This window comes from Papio anubis, chromosome 7 (assembly GCF_008728515.1).
Source record: "Papio anubis isolate 15944 chromosome 7, Panubis1.0, whole genome shotgun sequence".
NCBI classification, from domain to species: Eukaryota; Metazoa; Chordata; class Mammalia; order Primates; family Cercopithecidae; genus Papio; species Papio anubis.
The window spans coordinates 153,416,725-153,440,582 of NC_044982.1; the positions used below are offsets into that span (position 1 = coordinate 153,416,725).

A 23,858-nucleotide genomic window follows, 5' to 3' on the forward strand; every position below is an offset into this window, starting at 1 on the left:
TGAGGATGATACACTATTGGTGTGGCATACATTATACTTGATTGAGTAATAATATTCTCCTTAATACTTCCTGCAAAAACTACAATATCTGTATTTTTAAATATTGTAAAATTATAATTTTGTAAATTATAAATAACTTATATTCATTTAAAATGTAGCATTTTTTTCAAGTTACATTGAGGCACCATCCTTCTGTCAGTTCTGGCTCTAGATCTCTGATTAGTCATAGCCATGCAAGCTTTCTGTGACTACCTTGCCTCTTGTCTTCCTCCTGTCTCTGAATTAGCATAACACCTGCAAGTTCTCCCAGGACTGAAAAAACAGTGAGTATCATTCTATTTCTCTTAGATAGGTAAAGGAGGAGAACTGTCACAAAATTTCCATTTTATTGGTTTTTCTTCTATACTGGTTATCCTTGTATACTAAAGAGATCTGTTACTCCATAAGCCATTTGATCATTCGTCAATTCAACAAATATTTATTGAGCATCTAGTATATCAAAACACTGTATTTGGTGGGGTTATAGGTTTAGCAAAATAAAAAAGATACATGGCCCTCTTCCTCATGGAGTTGGAGGTGGGGTATCAGACATTGATGAAACAAAAAACATAATTGCAATTATTGCAAATTGAGGTAGGTCATATGAAGGAAATGTCAAGAGGATAATGTGCTAAAATTAGTTATGTTCCAATTGTTCCTGCTGTTAGGTTGTTATTGCTGGCTTCTTGTACTTCTCCCCTCTTCAGTTTTCCCTCCTCTTTGAATGATGAGAGTGGACACCCGAGCTGCTTACCATTCCGCTGAAAGAGTGCCTCAGGAGAATTGCATGGCCATATAACAGGGTCCTGTGGCCACCTCCTTGTGCTGCCTGTGGGAATGAGGAAGAATCAGGTCAGCACAGGGCAGTTGTGGCTTCTCTGGAAGCCAAGCAGCACAACAATTCTGGGAGACAGACTACCAGGAAAAGACCCATTGCAAAGCTCCTAAGGAATTCATTCCAGAAGCAAGTGGCCGGTCTACGGGCAGAAAGAGACGTGTGACCACAGCCATGCAACATCCTTGGGAGAGGGTGTGTGGGGACAAATCTATTCCCAGAAATGGCCTCTGCCCAGGATCAGCAGAAACCCAGAGCTGTTCTACCAGAGAAGCATGTAAATGACACAGGTACTGCTTACCTTCCTTTGAAACTTCTCAGAAGCGTTCAGAGTGAGAGAGAGAAACAAATGTGATGTAGCCATAGCCTAACAACACAAAGGCAGCGTGGCAGGCAGGCACATGGTCACATTCTGTGCCATGCAGTCTTTTCCCTTCGAGGCACTTAGGCCTTCTGCCCACTCCCTTAAATGGGTCCTTCTTATACAGATCTCACCAACGCGAGATGGCTCTGAAATCCAGGACTTTAAAAGGGTAACCAGTTATGCAGAAATAGATGCTTCAGTTGAGAGACCATCTAGGTATCTTCTCTGCCTCAGCAGGCAGCTCCACTTTGGCTATTTGCTCAGTGGCTGCCCAAACAGTGGGAGAGGTAGGCATGAGAGGGAGAGATGGCCCGACATAAAGCCAATGGTGTCTGTTTCTTACTCTTTCCCTGAATCTGATTCACACGTCAACATGCTGAACTGAACAGCACATGATAGGAGACAAAACTGTAATTTATTATAGTTAGAGGTGAGTAGGTCGCATGGAAAATGGAAATCTACAGAAAATTCTAGGATTTTTTGGCATCAACATTTCCAACTTCTCACCTAAGTATCATCATGCTAACCAACAATAAAGTTTTTGATCACACGCCCCTTCTAGGAGAAAATATTTGAGCATAGGCCCTCCCCTCCCCAAACAGGCACAGAAAGAGAATCCAAAGCTTGAGATAAAAATTAATTATGAAGATAATTCTAGCATTTTTCTTCAAGGACATCTCTTATGCAGTCCATTTTATTCAGAGCTACAGACTGGCAGCCCAAGGACTGGTTTGAGGCTCTGCCCCTCTCCCAGGTCCACCTGCAACCACACCAGTGAGCAACATGGAGGAAGGGGAATCAGGTAGTGTGGAGGACAAGGCCCGGAGTAATTTTATTTCAACTCTATTTGGATTAACAGAATCACTCTGTCAAAGAGATGGTTTTACATGTCACATAATGAACCTAAAGAAGAGAAAAAAAGATAAACGTGGTATCATGTTCCAAAAAAGCCGGTAACTAAATATAAATGCGGCTGCGCTTTTTCCCACAGCTACAGAGATTACTTAAGTGTTCTCCAGGTTTTAATACTGCGTGGAATTATAATGCTCTTCACAACATTTTAAAATTTCTTGAAATCATTTGCACTAACTTTAGTTTCTCTATTTACAAATGTGTCAACACCTTATGTTAAAATTAGACATACCAAATAATTTTCACATCTTGTCAATCTAACAAAAATTGATCTTATCCACTTGTATTATTACAAGTTAATTGACGGCTCCTGGTGGCTTACACTATGGGTGTGTCCTCCCCAAACAGTCCTACATCTCCAACAGATCCACCGACCAGCTTATACTTCCTACCTTCCTCCAACTCGTCTTTGTCCCTACCAACTCTGTAATCATAAGAAGAATTAAGAGTCACTGATCCCCAAAAGCTGGGCGGGGCAAGGGGGTCATGTTTTGAGAACCATTGCTTTCAGGGAACAAGCAAGCCTCAAGTGCTAGAACGGCAGAAGTGGTTTTCCTACAGAGCTTTTGATAATGATCATCATGGTGATTACTACCATTGGGCACACACTACTGAGGCTTACAGAGATTGAGTAACTTGCTCAAAGTCATACAGGTTCCAAGTTCACAGTCAGGATTTAACAAAGGTGAGGGCACTTAACTATGTGCTATACCGTCTCCTTTTCTGAAGTTTGATGATGGGGGATAAGATTTGTGTATAAAAATCATGCTACAAATGGAAATAACTATTAAAATAGGTGAAGGCAAAGAATATTGAAATAGACTAGGAGGATAAAGAGGTATCATGTAATGACCTTATTGTAAAAGTAGACCACAAGATTCTAGTAGGACTGTTGACACACCTCCATAGTAAGAGAGAGGAGCACATGTGGGCAAAGGCCCAGACGCGGAAAGAATAAAGCACATATGGGGACTCGCAGACCATTGCTGGTTTGTGGTGGGATGGATGAACAGGAGTGACAGGACGTGACACAGGATGTAGGTGAGGGGTGGCCAGATTACGGAGGGCTCAGACTGACTGGCTCAATGGATGAACTTTGTTCCACAGCTAACAGGATACTGGAGTAGATTTTTGAAAGGACAGTGTCACAATCAAAGTTGTACCGCAGAATGGAAACCCTGACTGCAAAATGGTGGAAGAAATGGAAGGATCAAGCCACAGAGGTAGAAAAAAAAATCATTGTCTCATTCCGTTTCCATGAGAGCATTACGAAAGGTGAGTAGACCAGAAATCTTGGTGTCATCCTTCCCTCCTTTCTTCTTCTCATATCCCCCAGTTAGTTCAAAGCATCTTTTGGTGCCACCTCCAAAATATACTCTATCCCACTACTCAGCACCTTGTGCCTGCCAGTCTAGTCCATTCTATTGCCACCAGGTCTCATCAGGGTTGTGCTAATGACTGACCTTCCAACTGTGCTCCCTGCTCTGTCCTTCCTCCTTTCAGTCTGAGCTAACATGGCAGCCAGAGACATCCTTTAAAAACTGTTAACTACGTCACGTTACTTTCTTGCTCAAAAACCCCCAGGGGCTTCCTACCATACTTAAAATACAAGTACAAAGTCCTCACCGTGGTCTCTAAGGCCGTGCATCAGGCAATTTTTTTTCGTAAAAGGGCAGATAGCAAATATTTTAGGCTTTGTGGGCCAAATATGATACTGTCCTTTTTTTTTTTTTTTTTTTTTTTGAGACACAGTTGTGTCATTCTGTTGCCCAGGCTGGTGTGCAGTGGTGCAATCTCGGCTCACTGCAACCTCTGCCTCCCAGGTTCAAGCAATTCTCCTGCCTCAGCCTCCCTCCTGAGTAGCTGAGATTACAGGTGTGCACCACCACACCCAGCTAATTTTTGTATTTTTGGTAGAGATGGGGTTTTCCTATGTTGGCCAGGCTGTCTCGAACTCCTGACCTCAGGTGATCCACCCACCTCGGCCTCCCAAAGTGCTGGGATTACAGGAGTGAGCCACCATGCCTGGCCTTATTTTATTTTTTAAAGAATTTGCCCTTTAAAAAACTTTTAAAAAACATTTTTCTAAAAATTTTAAAACCTCCTTTACCTAAAGGGTTGTACCTAAACAGGCCATAGTCTGGATTTGGCCTGTTGGCTGTAGTTTGCAAATCACTGCCCTGTACAACCTGGTTCCCTCATACCTCTCTAACTTCACCTACCAGCAGCATGCTCTCCATCACATCCTCTGCTCCAATCATACTGGTTTTCCTCTGTTTTTCAGAAAGCATGCTCCCACCACAAAGCCTCTGCACATGTGTGTTTCCCTCTGCCTGAAATTCTCTTCCAATATTCTCATGGTTAATTTCCACCCTTCATTCAGTTCTGTGCTCAATCATCTCATGAGAGAAGTCTCCTCTGGTCAACCCTTCTGAAAGAACAATCACCCTTACTCTGTCCCATTTTCTGTTTTATTTTCTCATGTGGTATTTATTATTTTTAATATGAATTTATTCTCTCTCCCCCTAGAATATAAGCTCCATGAGTATGTTGTATCCTCTGCCGTGCCCACGTCAGTGCCCGGCACATAGGAGGCATGCATTAAATATTTCCTGAATGAGTAAGTAATTAGGGGAGGTGGTGCTTTTGGTTTCATTTTACAGATGGGGAAAAAAGAGGCATAGAGAATTTAAGAAATAGTCCCGTGATGAGCTTGTAAGCAACATGTTTGGATTTGAACTTGGGTCTAACTACAAATTCTACTAACTCTTTTCATTGTTTGATACTAATTCTGGAATAACAGTCCAGGAAAGGTGTGATATCCTACATAGAAGATTGTGTGGGTCTGTTCACGAAGGATGTCCAGACCTCAAGACTGGGAGGCTTTATCAGGATGGCAGTCCTGTCCCTGCCACAAGTGACCTTGGTTATTGTCATTGGCAGAAGGACATCTCACAGGATGGAGGTGGATTAGGGAAATGCTGGTAAAAGGCCCTGATGCCATGTCCAGACGAAAAATGTTCCACTAGCTCATTAACTCAATCCTCTTGCCCATAACTGCAGAATTAATTTCCGTTACTGACATTTCTTCTAGTAGTTCCCAGAGGATACTGCTTCCCAGTCAGATAAACCAGATACGGCAACTAAGGAGGGGAGGGGACTATGCTTCTATCCAGCCACACACAAATGTTTCAATATTGTTAGAGATCCAAACCAACTTCCTTTAACATCTTGAACCCTAAATTCCACTTTGGGAGTCCTAGGCAATAAGAAATATTCCAAGGCCCCAGGAAGGCTCCTCGCTGAGCTTGTTTGGAAGGTCATATTCCTAGGAGGTCTTAGACGGGATGAAGTCATTTTCCAAACATGGATGTGTGCACTTTAATTTTCTCTTCCTTTCACACCTCACTTCAGTTCCCCTCTTTTAGGCTAGAGAAGAAAGAAGTCTTTCTGGAAGGTCACAGAACAATATTTCCTGAACAGGATGAAGCTCTTTTACATTGCCTGGGAGGTTTGCATTTCCTTTGATACAAGTGACAACTAAATAGTAATGATGTCCTATAAAGTAGAAAACAATAATACTTAACAGTAGAAATAAACAAAAGCAAGTCACCTAGTATATTCGGTTAGAAAGCATAATGAAAGATTCTACTCATGGTTTCCACAAAATATTAAATTTTTAGAAATCTGCTTAGGTGAATGCAACCTTTAAAATCAAACTACAAAACCTTATTGTATAAAATAAGATTTGATTTGATGAACTGGAGAGGTGTACTTTGTTACAGGATGAGAACGTTAATATTTGTAACTGCTTATTCCCCTGAATTTAACTTACAGATTTAATATGGTTTTAATTACAATTCCAATAGGATATCTTGCAGTTTCACAAACTGCTACAAAACTAATCTGGTAATATAAACAGTAAGGATTTTTTATTCTGAAAAGAACCAAGGTTTAGGAAATGTTATGAAGCCAAGTTCATTAATTCACTCTGATACTCTGATTCAAAGAGAGAAACGTGGCACAATACAGACAGTCCGTAAATAGGTCTGACTATATGAAAGTGTAGCGTATGACAAGGCAGATTTCAGTACAACAGGAGAAAGGCAGGGTTATCAAGCACAAGCCTCTGTGAGATGTGGACGGCAAATCAGAAAAGCTTTCAGTAAGATCCACAGGAAACAAAAAGATAAGTTATGGATGGATAACATAATTAAATATTTCATTTTAAAATTAAATTCTAAAACTAGCATGCAACAGAAGACTCCACATTCTTTACAGACCTAATACTTATCCACGCTTTGATGCATCAGATATACTCACAAAGGAAATAAAAGACAGATATGATTGTACCAAAATTACTGAAATTCAGAACAATGGAAACACCAACATTTAATAGACTACAGAAAGACTTTGTAACAAAAGGGCTACTATCTCAGTGAAATGTAGGGAAAAAAACTAAGCCTCATAGAAGTCGGCAAGGAATATGAATAAATGACACATATTAGAAGAAAATTCAAACATATGGAAGAGATTCTATCTTTTCTAGTAGTGAAAGGAATGATACTTAAAGCAACTTTGATATATCATTTTACATCTGCAAAATTTGCATCAGTGGGAAAAAAACTTAATGCTGTCAGAATTGCAATTTAGTCGATGCGATTCCAGGAAAGGTGGTACGGAGTACAACCCTTCTACAAAGCAATATGGAAATACATGAAAAGGGCCATAAAGAAGTCCATAACCTTTTCTCTAGTAGTTCTACTTCTGGGAGCAATTCAAGACAAGCAAAGACAAGTGTGCACCCAGCTGTGATAAGAGCATTATAATAGGTGCAACAAAACAAAAAACCTGGAAAGAACCTAAATATACCAAAGAAAAGTATTATCTAGTAAATTATGAGGCTTCTTCAGGACGTTCTATGCTTTATTAAAGGCAATTATAGAGGTTATGTGGAAACACAGAAGAACGTTTATGATATGCCACCACGAGAAAAGCAGAAAATAAAATGCCTTCAAATATTACACATAGGCAAGAATAAGGAAACCTATGAAAATGAAATAACCATTTGGCTGGTTGCAGAACCACCGAATTTTTCCTCTTCTAAATTTTCTTTAACACTATTACTGTATCATCATTTTGGGCAAAAGTAGAGAGCGTGTGGGTGGCAGTGCAACATGGTACATGTGCTTAATGAAACACGGCATTTTTAAAGTATTTTGTCTATTCCCTATACCTTCAGTTGCTTGTGGGTGCGACTGCTTTGCCAGGATCTTCAGGAAACGACTTTACCTACCTGAAAGGCAGATGGGGACACATAACTAGCATCACTGCTTTTAAGACACTAACTCCACAGTCTTTCTTTACCCTTGGTGTTACATGGAAACGCTAGAGAGGCGGTCTTTATTGAAGATACCTGAGCCTCTCCCCATAGCTCCCTCAGGCTCAGCTCTAGACTCCATGGTAAACATCTCCTGCTGCACGGATGCATTGCAGTTTAGGTCCCAAAGCCATTGGCTCCTCTAACTGCCCCTTGTGGACTCTTCACTTTAGACCCCATCCTTATTTCTGGGGACTTGGTGCATTCCCTGTTTCTCAAGGCTGCCTCACTCAGCTGTGAGATTCTAGGTCTACCCTGTCCTACCACTACAGGCTAGTGGATCACTCCCTTCTCCTCAAACCCAAAAGATCCTACTCAAGCAAACTGCTCTTCCAGGAGGGGTGGACAGATAGTGTGTCCGGAATTGGTTCCTTCTGGTGGGTTCTTGCTCTCGCTGACTGCAAGAATGAAGCTGCGGACTTCGCGGTGAGTATTAAAGCTCTTAAGGGTGGGTGTCTGGAGTTTATTCCTTCCGGTGGGTTCGTGGTCTTGCTCACTTCAGGAATGAAGCCCCAGACCCTCCTGGTGAGCATTGCAGCTCATAAAGGTAGTGCAGATTCAAAGTCAGCAGCAGCAAGAGGTATTGTGAAAAACCAAAGAACAAAGCTTCCACTGCATGGAACGCCACCCCAGTGGGTGGCTGCTGCTGGCTCCCTGCTGGCTCAGGCGGTCAGCTTTTACTCCCTTATTTGTCCCTGCCCACATCCTGCTGATTGGTCCATTTTACTTAATGCTGATTGGTGCATTTACAGAGTGCTGATTGGTGCATTTACAATCCTTTAGCTAGATACAGAGCACTGATTGGTGCATTTACAATCCTTTAGCTAGACACAAAAGTTCTCCAAGTCCCCACTGGACCCAGAAGCCCACCTGGTTTCACCTCTCAATAGGGCTAGACAACACCTCTCCAGCTCAAATGACACCAAAGGAACTGATGGGGCATTTTCCAAACAGGCCTTGAACTGTAAACATCTGGTAACAGGGACTTTATTTTCTTCTTTGATGATATTAATAGTTAATGAAGGATTTTGTGGTAGTAGACTAGGAATTAGACAGTATAACCCAGGGGTGGGAGGGGCACATGCACAGATGAGTATGGCTTGTGATGAGGAGTCACAGCCAGAGAATGAGACAACAGGAGCTCGCTAAGTACACGTAGGCATCTTAACTCCCTGAAACTGGTGTGAAACCCCGAAGAGCCCAGTGTGGGACACTTGTTTCTTCGCCACCTTTTTTGGATGAGATACTTCAATCCTCAACTGGCTCACTGCCAAACCCTCCTTCTCCTGACCCGAACAAAGATTCTACCTACCTCCTGTGGCTCTCAACCTTGGAGTATAAAACACTAGACAGTGTAAGGTGTCATTCTTTTGACACCTTGATTTTCAACTCATAATGGTGTGATTCATATGAATCTAAAGCCGACAGTCAGAGGTGCCTGAGCCACTGACTTCAGGACACTCTGTGAAGAGGTTTTTCCCCTACTAAGAAATCTTCCAAGTGGGCCTGGACCAACTCAGCCAGAGCAGAACAGGTCCTTCACATAAACATGCTCGAAAGGCGGCAACGTCCCTGGCATCTTTCATGGGCATCTTGAGCAATCAGTGAAAACTGAAACTGTGAAACAGAATTGGTTTTTATTTTTTTGAGATGGAGTCTTGCTCTGTTGCCCAGGCTGGAGTGCAGTGGCACAATCCCGGCTCACTGCAGCCTCTGTCCCCTGGGTTCCAGCGATTCTCCTGCCTCAGCCTCCTGGGTAGCTAGGAATACAGGCTCACGCCACCACACCCGGTTAATTTTTTTTTTTTTTTTTTTTTTTTTTTTAGTAGAGATGGGGTTTTGCCATATTGGCCAGGCTGGTCTCGAACTCATGACCTCATGTGATCTGCCCACCTCGGCCTCCCAAAGTGCTGGGATTACAGGCATGAGCTACTGCACCTGGCCGTGAAATAGAATCTTAATGAAGTTCAGAAAACAGGTGGAAGGCACAGAATCTGATAGCACTACTGCCCCCAAATTCAGTGATCATGGCAGTCTTACTTGGTCAGCTAGCAGTTGCCTTACTAAAAAGACAGGACCAAATGTGAAAGGCTGCAATGCACAATAGGACAGCCCTCACCCCAGAAAAGAAAGTCGGCTGCCTCTGGTGGCAGAAGGACCTATGGCAGTCACTCTGTCTGCTGCTGTGCTCTTGTAGAGTGACCTTGACTCCAGGGAGCCCCACCTTCGACACCCACAGTACTGCCTTCTTCCTATCTCCTCATATCACAGGACAAAAGAGAAGAATACTTGAAAAGCAGTGCACAGACAGGCAATCCTTTGATTTATTAAATACATAAACTTTGTCACTAAGCAAGGAAAACAGAGGCAATATCAAACAATCCATCCCCTCTGCCCACCACTGCATGTCAAATTTACCATTCCCATGGTTTATAATTTACTGAATCCGGCTAACCCTCTCTCTTGGAAGTGCCTAGAATTATTCTTCCTGGATGAGAAGGTTGTGCAGTCTCCTTTTTGTTCATGTCATTAGTTTCACAGCCACATGGAAGGATTTCAGAACAAAAGGATGAAAGGCCAGAGCCCAATTTGAGAAGCTGTAAATGCTCAGTCACAGGCATCATTTGCAGCAAGAACCTGTACCCCAGTAGTCTCTTCCAGGAAAACACCTACTTAGATTCTGCTTCGCACAAGTTTGGCACATGGAATAGGTATAATCTGCGAGATGGCTCAGATGGGTTGGAGACTGCAAAGGAGGTGCTATGGTGACCTAGAGCTGATTCTTTCCTGTGGGCACCTAAAACTGTAGGAAGATCCCCTGGGTGGTGCAGACTTAAACTCCAAATGTGCAACTGAAGACAACTGGGGAACCTCCTGTCTTCCAAGACTTTAAAACTAAGAGCCTTTGCCCTATGAGAATTGATGTAGATTTCTGCTACCATTTTCCTGCCCTTTTGTGCCAATCCACAATGCTTGAGGAGCAAATTAAATGACTTTCCCACTAGTCTGGATACTTTTCAAACACTGCTTCTCAAACAGACGGATGAGCATTTTCCATTGAGGGGGAAAAGGTGGTCACTGGGATGCCTCCAAATTGGGCAGGGTCATCCTGGATACATCTGTGCTTTTCTTTGAACACAGATGTCATGGAGCGAACAGAGAGCCAAAATGGCAGCCCTAACACATGTTTCTTATTATGGTGTCTTTTAAAAGAGCAAATCGCCAGATATTTGTCAGGGTATTAATGACATTTAGATTGATGACAAGTATGCTTTGGAAAGAGGTGAGGCTATTATTTTTTTTCTCCGAATTATTCCCCCCACCTTCTCCTGTAGCTAATAGATTAAGAATCTGATGTTGCCAAGTTCATTCTTTGCATAAAAGGAATCTGTCAGCCAAATTTGTTTTCCAGTCACTGCTCTGGTTTCTATTTGAACCACCCATACTCCTCCTCCTCATCAGGCTTCAGATGAAACGGTGGACCAGTGACCACAAAGGGTCAATACTAAGAGCTCTGCCCAATTATTTCCATTCACCAAATGTAGTATAATGAGTATTTCCAACAAAGAGTCTAACATTCAAAAGGTCCGATTACCTTGACATGAAAATTTGAACACTGTTTCTAATCTACTGTTTCTCTATAAAAATTTCGCTGTTCATCCTGAGGATTTATAGATAACAAAATAGGAGTAAGTTTTTTTTTTTATCATAAAACCCTGCTGACTACTACTGTGTGTAACACCTTTACCTACACAAGCTATAAAGCAGAAAGTCAACTGGATTCTATGTTGTTATCTGATCCTCCTCTCCCTTTCCTGCACTCCTTCAACTTACATGGGGTTTTTTTTTCCCCTTGGATGTCCTGTAACAACCAACCTTTATTTTTTTAAATCTCTCTATCTTTGTTGTACTGGTCTCAACTATGATTTTGCTAGATGGAGATTGATTCATCCTGTTTTCTCTATATCCACATAATGAGCATGGGGGCAAGTTTATATTCCCAAGCAAAACCAACAGCGAACTTGCTTTATTCTCAAAGTATACAAAGCGGCCTTGGGTGAAGAGGCTGATTCTCTGGGGTCCTGTGTATGTGGGCCTGGGGGCAGACAGAACAGATGCTCCTAATACTTAGTACCTGTGCACGGACCAGGTGCTGTTCTGAAGGCAGTGACATCATTCTTCTGAACCTCTCATGATTTCATTTTAGAAAAGTGGCCCTTAATCCCAGCTAGAGACTGGAATAACTAGTGGAGATTTAAAAATAAATACAAAGAAGAAAAAAATAAACAACATAAAAGCTGGGTCATTTTCATAAGATTCCAATCTGGTGGGCCCACGGTGAAGTCTGAGCTCCCAGGTAATTCAAATGCACAGTCAGGCTTGACAGTCACCCCTCTGGGACTTAGCCACACAGGACCCTTCATGTATGATGCATGCAGTCAGCAAGCACTTCTCTGTTCTCGGAATCATCCTTTTGGACCAGTGATTGACTTTCCTTTTAATATTTCTCCAGAACCCCAAAGACGCAAAGAACAAACATGATTGATTGCCTTTGCTAACTTTAAGACTAATGTTTGACTCTCTCTGCTTCTCTCTCCACTCTGCTTCTATATATACGATAGATAGAAAGACACAAATCTCTACTACAAAATCTACATGTAGTGAAGACTCTAGATAAGCTTCTCAGAAAAAGGGTTTCAGGCCCACCATGGTCAACCCCAGATCCACCTGTCTTCACCACATCAAAAGTCAGCTGGACACTTCCTTAACTGCCTCCCATGCCTTGTAGAACTCCCTCCCCACCAGTGTGGACGCTGCAGGGCCTGGAAAGAGATGCAGTTAATGGCAAAGCACAAAGCAGGCTGGGGAAAGGGACTCGCAGTACTGCTTCCCTTACTACTTGGTCACTTTCCTCTGGAATTAGTCACCTCTGATCTTATGTTCTCACTCCGGTTTCTGTGCTTTGCAGACCCCTAGCCCTTAAGGGTATGCCTCAGCATTCATTGTGCATTCTTAGTACAGCATTCTACACTTCTCTCTGTATCTGCAGGACTAGTGTGTCTCAGAGTTGTTTTGAGTTGTCTAACGCTTGGACAGTGCTTTTCGCATGGCTGCTTTCCAAAGCCCACCTTTCAGAGGCTGGCTTAGGTCCAAGCATTCTTCTCATCCACGAGCTCTTCTGTCAACTGGAAAAATAATAGTTAAATAAAAAAGCTCCTTTGCTTATCTATGCATGGAAGCTGGGACCCGGACAGAGCGAGCACCATCTGATCTATTTTCTCCCATTGTGCGGGGAGCAAATTTATCACACTGACAATGGGAGGGTAACCTACCGGGGCTGACAGTAAAACCTGACTTCCCGTGAGCTGCAAGACACTGTGGCAGGCTTTGCAGCAAAGAAAGAAGGCATATTAAAAGTAGCACCTGCAGAGCTCCTGTGAGAGGAGGAGGAGCGGCCAGCTCCAAAACACCAAGTATGGTTCACAAATTGAAAAAAAAATAAAAAAACAACTCCACAAAATTAATAAAATTAATATCAGTTGTGTTGTTTGCCTCTTCCAATGAAAAAAATAATAATAATTCAATCCACTGGCAGCAAGGTTAGTGGTTACCATTAATGTAATGTGACAGCTAGGTACTGAAATGAACATTGCTGCTGATTTCTGCTTTCCACTAAGAGAGACCACTGCTGACTGGGAATGGTCTTCAGAAGCCTGAAGGAGGAAACATGTTATCTAAGATAAGAAGTTTGTGATGGCCAACAGTGAGAGGAAGTGCCAGAGAAACAGACAGATTAACTGACTGACTTGAGCCAAGGCAGGTTATATAAATCCCTGGAAACCATATCATTGTCCAGTCATCAATATACATCCTCAGCTGTTTACACAGCTTGAAGAACCAAAAGATGATTTAGAAACCCTAGAAAATTGTGCCATGAATCCAGAGGATGGAAAGGACATACAGTAGGTGTTCCCTAAGTGCCATGTTAATAATGGAGAAAGGACAGCATAGTACAATATAGCTATGGGCCACGGGAACTCTGTTACCTCAAGGTGGGGGAAAAAAAGCTCTTATGGAGCTCAGAAATAAGGCCACATACTTACAACCATCTGATATTTGACAAAGCCGACAAAAACAAGCAATGGGGAAAGGACTCCCCAGTCAATACACTGGTGCTGGAATAACTTGCTAGTCATAGCAGAAAATTGGAACTGGATCCTTTCCTTACCCTGTATATGAAAATCAACTAAAACTCTGGAAGACAACCTGGGCAATACCATTCTGGACACAGGAATGAGCAAAGATTTCACGAAAAAATATGCCAAAAGCAATTGGAACGAAAGTAAAAATTGATAAATGGAATGTAATAAAACTTAAGACCTTCTGCACAGCAAAATAAACTATCAACAGAGTAAACAGACAACCTACAGAATGGGAGAAAAGTTTTGCAAACTATGCTTCTAACAAAGGTCTAATATCCAGCATCTATAAGGAACTTAAGCATATTTACAAGAAAAAAAAAAAAAAACTCCATTAAAAAGCGGGCAAAGGACAGGAACACTTTTCAAAAAAAGACATACATGTGACCAACAAGCATGTGAAAAAAATCTCAACATCACTGACCACTAGAGAAATACAAATAAAAACCACTATGAGACACCACCTCACACCAGTCAGAATGGCTACTATTATTAAAAGTCAAAAAATAGGTGTTGGTGAGGTTGTGGAGAAAAGGGAAAGCTTATACACTGTAGGTGGGAGTGTAAATTAGTTCAACCATTGTGGAAAGCAGTGTGGTGATTCCTCAAAGAGCTAAAAAGAGAACTACCATTCGACCCAGCAATCCCATTATTGGGTATATACTCAAAAGAATATGAACTGTTCTACTGTAAAGACACATGCATGCATATGCTTACTGCAGTACTACTTACAATAGCAAAGACATGGAATCAACCTAAATGCCCATCCATGGTAGACTGGATAAAGAAAATGTGGTACATATACACCATGGAATATGACACAGCCATAAAAAAGAATGAGAAGGTGTCCTTTGCAGGAACATAGATGGAGCTGGAAGCCATCATCCTCAGCAAACTAATGTAGGAACAGAAAACCAAATACCACGTTATCACTTATAAGCAGGAGCTAAATGATGAGAACACACGGACACAAAGAGGTGAAACAACAGATACTGGGGCCTACTTGAGGATTGAGGGTAGGAGGAAGAAGAGGATTAGAAAAAATAACTATTGGGTACTAGGCTTAGTACTAGGTGATGAAATCTGTACAACAAATCTCTATGATACAAGTTTACCTATATAACAAACCTACACATGTACCCCCGAACCTAAAAGTTATTTCAAAAAGTTTTTATATTTAAGTAAGGCAGGAAATAAAAAGGAGGCTAGAAGTATATTGGAGTAACCATGGTGAACTTTCAATTCATGTTCCTCATAAAAATAATAAAGTCTCACTCTATTATTAAATCATGCTGTCATGAATGTGATTTAACCTCTCTGCTGGTATCATACTAATACCTCCTCCAATCTCAGGCCAATTGGCTTAGCTTGTGATGGGTCACAGTGGGGGTAACAAATATATATCCCTAGAGCCAGAGTTTGATCTTTAATATTCGCTATGAAACAGAACCAGGGATATTAAAGAGTTGTACAATGTCATGTCCTGGGGTAGAAAAATTAAGATGAGACTGGGCCACCTTGTTGCTGCAAGAAAGCAGGGGTTTGCTCAAAGATACCAGCCATGATGCTGCAAAGGTTAACATGTATTCCCTTGGACCAAGCAAGGAGGATCTCAGTATCTGAGAGAAAATGACAACTGTATTTTGGAACATGTTGGGTATTTTAAAAGAGATGTGAAGTTAAGATGATACTAAAACAGGAATTGGTGACACATTGTGTGAAATGGTCATTGTAATGTACATTTACGTTACATTACAGTGAGTTTCCAATGTAGCGTTACAGCAGTGAATTCTTAGTTCTGATTATAATAGTCCCATATTGAAGTTTATTTTTCAATCACTGGATTATAAAGACATAATTAGAAAGGTTATTTAAAAGGTAGAAGAGGCTGGGCACGGTGGCTCACGCCTGTAATCCCAGCACTCTGGAGGCCGAGGTGGGTGGATCACGAGGTCAGGAGTTCATGACCAGCCTAGCTAACACGGTGAAATCCCGTCTCTACTAAAAATACAAAAATTAGCCAGATGTGGTGGCACATGCCTGTAATCCCAGCTAGTTGGAAGGCTGAGGCAGGAGAATCGCTTGAACCCAAGAGTAGGAGGTTGTAGTGAGCCAAGACTGTGCCATTGCATACCAGCAGCCTGGGCAATAGAGTGAGACTCCATCTCAAAAATAATAATAATAAAATAATAAAAGGTAGAAGAACACTGGATAATGTGTTTGGCTCTTGCCATCAATTCTGTTAACATGGTAACCCAGGTTGTTCTTTATTGGTTCCTTTTTTTTTTTTTTTTTAAGCCAATCTGAAAAACTGCAGAAGCTCCATCTGGGAGAGAATGCTGTGCAAGGTCTCATGGGTTACAAACTGGATGGTCTGGGCCAGCACGACCCAGCTCCAGGGAGGTTTGGGAACATTAGGGACAGCATATTGTCTGACTCAGCATCCCCCTTTCTCTGAAGCCCACTGAGATTTGTAAGAAGAAACTGGATTTGGCCTGAGACTCTTTTCCTAGATCAAGTGAGTGCATTTAAAATAGATCTTGTAGGCCGGGAACGGTGGCACATGCCTGTGATCCCAGAACTTTGGGAGGCCGGGGTAGGTGGATCAGTTGAGGTCAGGAGTTCAAGACCAGCTTGGCCAACATGGTGAAACCCTGTCTCTATTAAAAATACAAAAATTAGCTGGGCATGGTGGTGGATACACCTGTAATCCCAGGTACTCAGGAGGCTGAGGCAGGAAAATCACCTGAATACAGGAGGCAGAGGTTGCAGTGAGCAGAGATTGCACCACTGCACACCAGCCTGGGTGACAGAGTAAGATGCCATCTCAGGAGGAGGAAAAAAAAAAAAAAAGCAGGTCTTACAGATATGAGTGTTTTGGTTTAGAGGGATACACACATATGTTAATACCAGGATCATTTGGGAGTGGGCATGCCTCTATTTCATGCTAGAACCTGAGGATAAATTAAAGTAGACTTTACTGAATAAAACATGGAAGAAGTTGGAATACAGAAACCTCTTGATTATTTTGGCATATTTTGTAAGACACAGCAACTAGGACATTACTCTTCAGAAAAAGGGATCGAAGCAACCAATTTTTAAATATAGTTTAATACAAAAAATCATAGTAATAAAGGCTTTTTTTTTCCTGTTAGAATTTTATCTTAGTAACAAGGTGTACCATGTGGGAAAAAGAAGTGAAGTCCAAAATAGACACCCTAGAAATTCCTTTTATACAGGGATATATGTTTGGAAAGACAAGTGTAAATGTGAGGAAGTGCGAAGTGGTACCTATTATGCACACACACAGAAAATACTAAGTTTTGTTAATAGCACTAAAATGAAGTTAATATATTTAGTAAAAAGTGCACATTGATGAATTTGTATAGACAGACAAATGGGGAAAGAGACTGGCAGAACTGAAGAATGTTTTACATTCCTGCAAGCAAAACACCTAAGGTGAAAGACTAAACCAGTTTGAATTGGATCTGTTTGGACCAGGGGTTCAGTCCAGTGAACTTACCGTTCCTGGTTACCCTGGGAACAGCTCATTTTAATAAAATCTCACAAGAAATTGCAAATGCAATAAATAGTGTTAGCAGAGGCCTAGGTAGCCCCACTTGGGGAAAGACATAGTAGGAAGTTCAGAAGGGATTTGTGCCATAGGAAAGACTGAAGTTATGAGAAGAGGAATTGGAGTTCCGTATACAACAGATTGAGACTCTATTATTGAGAGTTTGGGAAAGCTGCAGACAAACCTACGGTTTCTCCCACTGACTTTCAGTGAAATCTGCGTAGCTGATAAAGCACGGATTTGCGTATCCCTATTGCTTCACCTGCCCTGCACCGTCCAAGTGGTTGCCTGGGAACAGCAGTTGCTCATTCTCCTGGTGACTTGGGTCAGCTGCCTGAGGTCAGATAATTAATTGTGGCTTCTATGGCTTAGACAGTATCACTGTGGAGGTGAGGTTGTACAGAATCGGCTCCATAGCTCTATTTCATCAACTAACGATGCCTCAGTAATTACAACTCAGTTATTTGTACCTACCAAAAACATAAATTCTGGAGATTTTCACTGATTTGGTCTTTATAAATTACATGAGTGTATTAAATTATCACATGTATTCTGAAACTAGGTACATTATGTATCAATTAAAAAATGGTTTAAAATAACTGGAGATGTGTATACCCTAGCAGTAATTCTGAAAATTCCTAAAACCAAGTCATAACTTTAGAAACTAAACTATAAAGATATAAAGAAAAAAAAAAGTAATGCATTCAACTTACCTTTCAAATAGCTCATCAAAGACATGAAAATGAGTATTTTAAGGAATGGTTCCACCACGAATAACTGCCACCTCTGGCCCCACACAGAGAGCAGGACTCAGGGGAGTCAGCAGAGAAAAGGGCCTTTAAAAGCAAGCACGCAAAGGCTGTTCCTTAGAAGAAACCTCTGTGGAGCGGGCCTCATTTACACTGGGTCAGCTCCCAGTTCATTCTTTCGGAACATCCCACTTCTCCTGCTACTATCCTCCACCTTTCGAGGCAGATGAACAGCAGAGAAATGGGGTGTGGCGCACCAAGCCTCCAGCTGCACATCCTTAATAGGATGGCACCAGGTGATTCTTACCAGTGCTGGTGCCAATGCGTGTTTCTCTCTCGAGGACAAAAGCAAAAGGAGGGGTAACTGGTGCCTAAAAACTCTAAAATCAAGTGCCTTTCCTCTTTTATCACAGAGGCAGTTATCCACAAAGAAAGAGGTGAATAACCACAACCAACAAGGGACCTGACTCTCCAGGTTTCACTAAGAATCTTTTTTAAGGCTTTTTTTTTTTTTTAAAAAAAAAAAAAAAACAAAAAACAAAAAACACCTATCTGGTATTTGGGCAAAACTACTTAGTACATGGAATGCATGAGCTGTAGGCAAGAACAGGCCTTACAAGTGAACAAGTTCAAGAACCAGTACGATTCCAACCACAGGAATGAAACTGATCATCAATACAGGAAGGGTACTAGAAAACAGTTTTTCCCGTTTTCCTGATGACTTAGGAATCCTTCATCATGGGTAGACATTGATCCTGGGATAGATGTTTAGGAGCCACTCATTTAGTTCAGAGTCCATGTTTTGCAGGTGGGACAGCAAGGACCAGACAGTGGGAATACCAAGGCCAGAATGTCCACCCCACCTGCCTAGTCCAGCACTTTTCCTCCCTCACACCAGAGCAACATCATGGAACTCAGAATCACGGCTCAGCACTTTCCACTCTCCCACCTCACTACAAGCCCAAGTACGTGCAGTACCCACAGGAGGAAACTCAAGGTGGAAGCACAAGCACTCTGCCTTCAGCTTTCCTCTTATTTTGTGGGGAACCATTTCAGCCCTCTGCAGAGCGGAAGCAATTTTTACACCATGCTTCACCTAAATACATTTGATCTTATCCCACTTTCTTTCCACCGATTCCACGTCATCATTTTAGCTCCTTCCATTCTAACACCAGATAGTGGCCATCATAGGACTGGAGTGTTTTTACTCAAGTAAGGATGAAGATGCCAGCTGAGATCAGGGTTTCTCTAGCACCAAGTTAACTTTTCTTTAACAGAATATCCAGATTGGTGCTCTTATTAAACTTTTATGAAATGGAAATAAATTGGAGTTTGCTCTAGTTCATTCCATTCTCCCTACAAATATATCATTTAAACTCAGGTATCTATTAAAAAGTGAAGTACATGATCAAAGGAAAAGTCTAATAAGTAAACTGAAGAGTTTCTATTCTCCTAGGATTTAAAAAATTGCAAATGTGCTTTATTTTCAAAAGGTAAGCAGGTTTTTTAAAAGATTTCCCCAAAATTCAAATATTGTACAATTAAGAATTAAAACACGTTCCCAGAAATGCAGCTGAAATTCGTTTTTACGAATTTCGTAAAACTCTACTCCTGCCCCACCATGAAACAGTTATTTCTCTAAAAACTCTCAGCAAAATCTCTTATCAAAACATCTCCCTGAATAATAAACTATTTACGTACAGACTGTGTCCTGGAGAAAGCTGAGACACCCCCAATCCACCCTCATGCCTCTAAGAAACTTTAATGAAGATATTTAATTTTTTTTTGCAATTAAAATATAAAAACAACCACCACCACCAACAAATATCTTTAGTCCAGCCACGGAGAAGCAGCTCAGGCTTTCTAGATGACAGATATCATTATGACAAGGTTATTTCAACAGAGCATTTCAATGTCCACAGCAAGGATGAACAGAATTCCAGTTTGTGTAACATTAGCAAAGCTAAATGTTAACACATTTGCAAAAACACCGCCAACATCAGACAGGCATATATTGATCTTAAACACGAGGTGCCGACTTCACAATATGCCCAATTTCACCAAAGACAGTCACAGTAAAGCTGAAGCACTAGATTCAATAAATGAGGGGATCTGAGAGAGTCTGGAGCTTTAAAAATTCATTCTGTGGGTTCTTTCACTTGAAAAGGCTTCTACTCAGCATATGAAGAAATGTAAAAAGCTAGTTAACCTGAACGGTTATTCTTAATTGTTGAAGTTCACATTTAATTCTTCTGCTGGTTCACTTTGGAGATACGGCAGGAGAAAGAAAATATCAAACTAGCTTTTTCCATTTTTATCATGAATTCCAGCCTTATGGAATAGCAGAGCTGGAGTTGCATAATAGCACTGGAAGAGGTCTGAAGCGTCGAGAAGCTGAGATGAAGGCAAAGCTGCACACTTGTGTCATCTTACCAGACTGAAACCTAGGATCACAGGCCGTCTAGACCATATTCAGAGCAAACAAGAGAGGCTTTAAAAAAAACTTGGAATGTTTTGAAGAAATAAAAAAAATGAGTCCACAGGCAAGTCATTCTAATTGGAGAGCAGTGGGAAAACAAACTGCCTGGCGACAAATTTCTAAGTGTGCAGCCACCTCTAATTTCACAACACTGAAGGGTGAGGTGCACTAGTGGTTTCTTTTTTTTTTTTTTTTAATTGCACAGACACAAAGAATGGAAACTGCCCTGAACACTCACAAGTGAAAGGCCCAGTTCATGACAAATACAGCTTGAGTCAGCTGTCCATGCAAAGTACATGTATATTGAAGGAATGAATAACATACCCATTCCGAGAGATCACTGAGCTAGCAAAATCAAAAACAAAACAGTAAATGGATATTTTAGCATGCACAGGTTTTGCCGAAAGCTTTCAACTTATTTGAGGAGTCTACTGATGCTTACTACAGAGTTAAAAAACAAACAAACAAACAAAAACAGAATAAAGAGGGTGGATTTCCTACGTGGTAAATATTTTGTTATCTTAGAGGTTTGCAAGAGCGTGAAATGTAAAAGTTTGTTTTTCCTGTTTTTTCTAGTACAGTGCTGATGTCATTAACAAACTATAAGCAAGCAATGTGCTGTCACCTAAGTCAGCTGTATCACCTTTTTATAACTACATTTACATAAGAAAATCCACCCAAGAAAAATGGTCAATACCTGTATCAGGCAATTTGGAATTTCTCTTAGAATTGCCATCAATTAATCAATCACTCAGATTTTGCTTAGACCAAGAAAGGTGCTTTCTTACCATGAAGTAAGGTCTTCCAGATGGCATATTTTAACTAAAAACCACGTCATCAAAAGGCCAGTCCAAAAATGAAATGTGGGTTATTTACACATACCTTCATAAATATCAGCTTATGAAGGAAACATTAAAATCCATTGTATCAGCATAAAATCCTAAAATCATAGCATAACATGAGAAAGAACAGTAAGGAGGGGAAAGGAAAGGGGGAAGAGGATGTACATATGTTTAACGACAATTTGGTCTGTGAAAAAAAACACATCGAAACTTTAGTTCGAAGGCCTCTCATTTATAATAATATTTAATTTGTCAAAATAATTCCTAGCTCTTTGAGGAAAGAAAACCTGTCAAACATACACAATATGTCTCCTATAATTCCACAAGGAAACTTACAGGAGAACCTTGTCTCAAAAAAAATAAAATAAAATTATGTAGTCAATGCTTAGTGCTTTAGGGTTGCTGTCCCGGATGGATTTTGTAAAATTCTCCTTGTCCACAGCAAAGAAAAAAAGAGAAAAACACATTTATTCATTCTACCTAAATAAATGGGAGCCAAGGTCTCAAAAGTAATGGTTAATACAAAAAGGTGAACATTTCCACAGCTCCTCAGTGATGGGCTACAGCCCATAGGACACACCAGAGGAAGTGATGTGATGACACTTTTCCATTTTAACTTGGTACATTGCAACCATTACAGACCTGGGAAAGGATTTTGCATCTAAGTGATGTCATATAGAGATGGGGAACTTAAAGCCCAGTTGGTAAGAGATTTACTTGAAGTTAAATTTCCAGTTGGTGGCAGTGTTAAGACCAAATCTAAACCTCCAAACTCCCAGCTTTGTCACCGAAACAGGCTGCCTGCCATGAGTACATCTGTAAAATGAACTCTAACACAGGGCAGCTTTTAAAGAGTAGGTTTCAACAAGCTTTCGCATGTGAGAGCAATTCTGCCAAGTCGTTTTGTTATTTTGCGAGTATAAAAACATTATTTTTGTAGCAGGTGTGGATGGACAGCCATAGATTAAAAAAAGGAAAGACCAGCATCTGAAACCAGAATGTTATCTTTCTCCCTCTCCAAAGAAAAAGCAGAGTCAAGCCAAGCAAGTTAAAAATTTAATGATGTGATATCCTGCTCTCACCAATTAGGTGTAGGGAGGGGGAGTGTCCCCAAGGTTAGCAGCCTGAAAGGCATCGGCACTGGGGTGGGGAGGTCCTGAGTGAGGGCACCAAGGACATTTGTGGACAGCTTGAGGCAGAGGCTTATTTAACGCATGAGTACAAAGGAAATTCGGGCTTTCGACACTTAGCGTGGTTATTCTGACCGTAGGGACTTGACACTTCTACAGGCAAGACCTCGGACTTAAATCACAATATAAGCATGAGTGACTTAGTACTTTTTCTCTAAAGGAAATCTTATGAACTCTCCTGAAGTGTAATCAATGCTTGTTAGATTTGACTCATTAAATTATGTATTTTTAAAACTGTAATATTAAAACATGTAAATGAGGATGAGGTCTAGAGTTGTGGACACAGTTCCTCCATCAGTCATGTTTCCTCCTCACATACATACAAAATAAATTATATTACTAATGTTTTCTAACAGTTATAAAGGGAAGATAAAAACCTTAGAGTGAAATGCTAAATCTAAATGATGGTGGCTCCCCTTTTCTTCTATGATATAAAAGTGTTGGCGGTTACGCAGGAACCCAGGAAGCAAGAAGTAAGGATCCTATTAGGCCTCTTCATTCCAGATGAGTTTGCAACAACATGTCGAAATCTCGGCACAACAACAATTCAGACTGTAAACAAGGGGGTTTCTAATAATTCCCTTCATCATTGTTTGTTGTATTTATCACCTAGCAGTGTCAGGGCAGACGCATTGTTAGCTGATTCTTTTTTAATGATGTTGCCACTTGTCACTAAATTTTCTGTGACTTTATGAGATGAATGAATGTCCTGAACTTGGTTGCAAGGTAAATATCTCATATATCTCATGACATGCACTGTAAGGACCTTTATATGAATATAGCATAATGTATGTTTACGCTTCACTGGCCATTTCCAAGGTCACATGATACCAGGAGACAGCCTCTAGCAGTCACAGGCATGTCATCCTCAGGAAGCAGTAACATATGACAAATGTGCCACACCATTTCACTAGCAACCATGCTGTGTGTGGTATTTTCTACTGTAAAGACAAGGATAAATCAAAGTAGCCAAAATCTCCTTTCAGAGTAACGGGACTATCAAATCACACAATACAGGGAAATGAAGAACTTCTCAGTGAGGACATCTGTTATAAAGGTTCTTGCAGAAATAATATCTTTCCAGGTCACATTTCCCAATCAAGGTTTTTTGTTTTTTTGTTTTTTTGTTTTTTTTGAGATGGAGCCTTGCTCTGTTGCGCAGGCTGGAGTACGGTGGCATGATCTCAGCTCACTGCAAGCTCTGCCTCGCAGGTTCAGGCCATTCTCCTGCCTCAGCCTCCCAAGTAGCTGGGACTACAGGTGCCCGCCACCACGCCTGGCTAATTTTTTTGTA

At 41.0% G+C, this 23,858-nt stretch overlaps 1 protein-coding gene across 14 annotated transcripts in view; it reads right to left on the reverse strand.

Moving 5' to 3' along the window:
- RYR3 (ryanodine receptor 3) overlaps window positions 1–23,858 on the reverse strand; it is a 569,735-nt gene that overhangs the window by 337,754 nt on the left and 208,123 nt on the right. For all 14 annotated transcript variants that reach the window (XR_002523591.2, XM_021941701.2, XM_021941703.2 and 11 more), the window contains one exon: window positions 794–868. Coding sequence is in view for 13 of the 14 variants with exons in the window: in XM_021941701.2 (XP_021797393.2) it covers window positions 794–868 (75 nt within the window). In the remaining variant the exon portion in view is untranslated. The remainder of the gene's footprint in view (window positions 1–793; window positions 869–23,858) is intronic.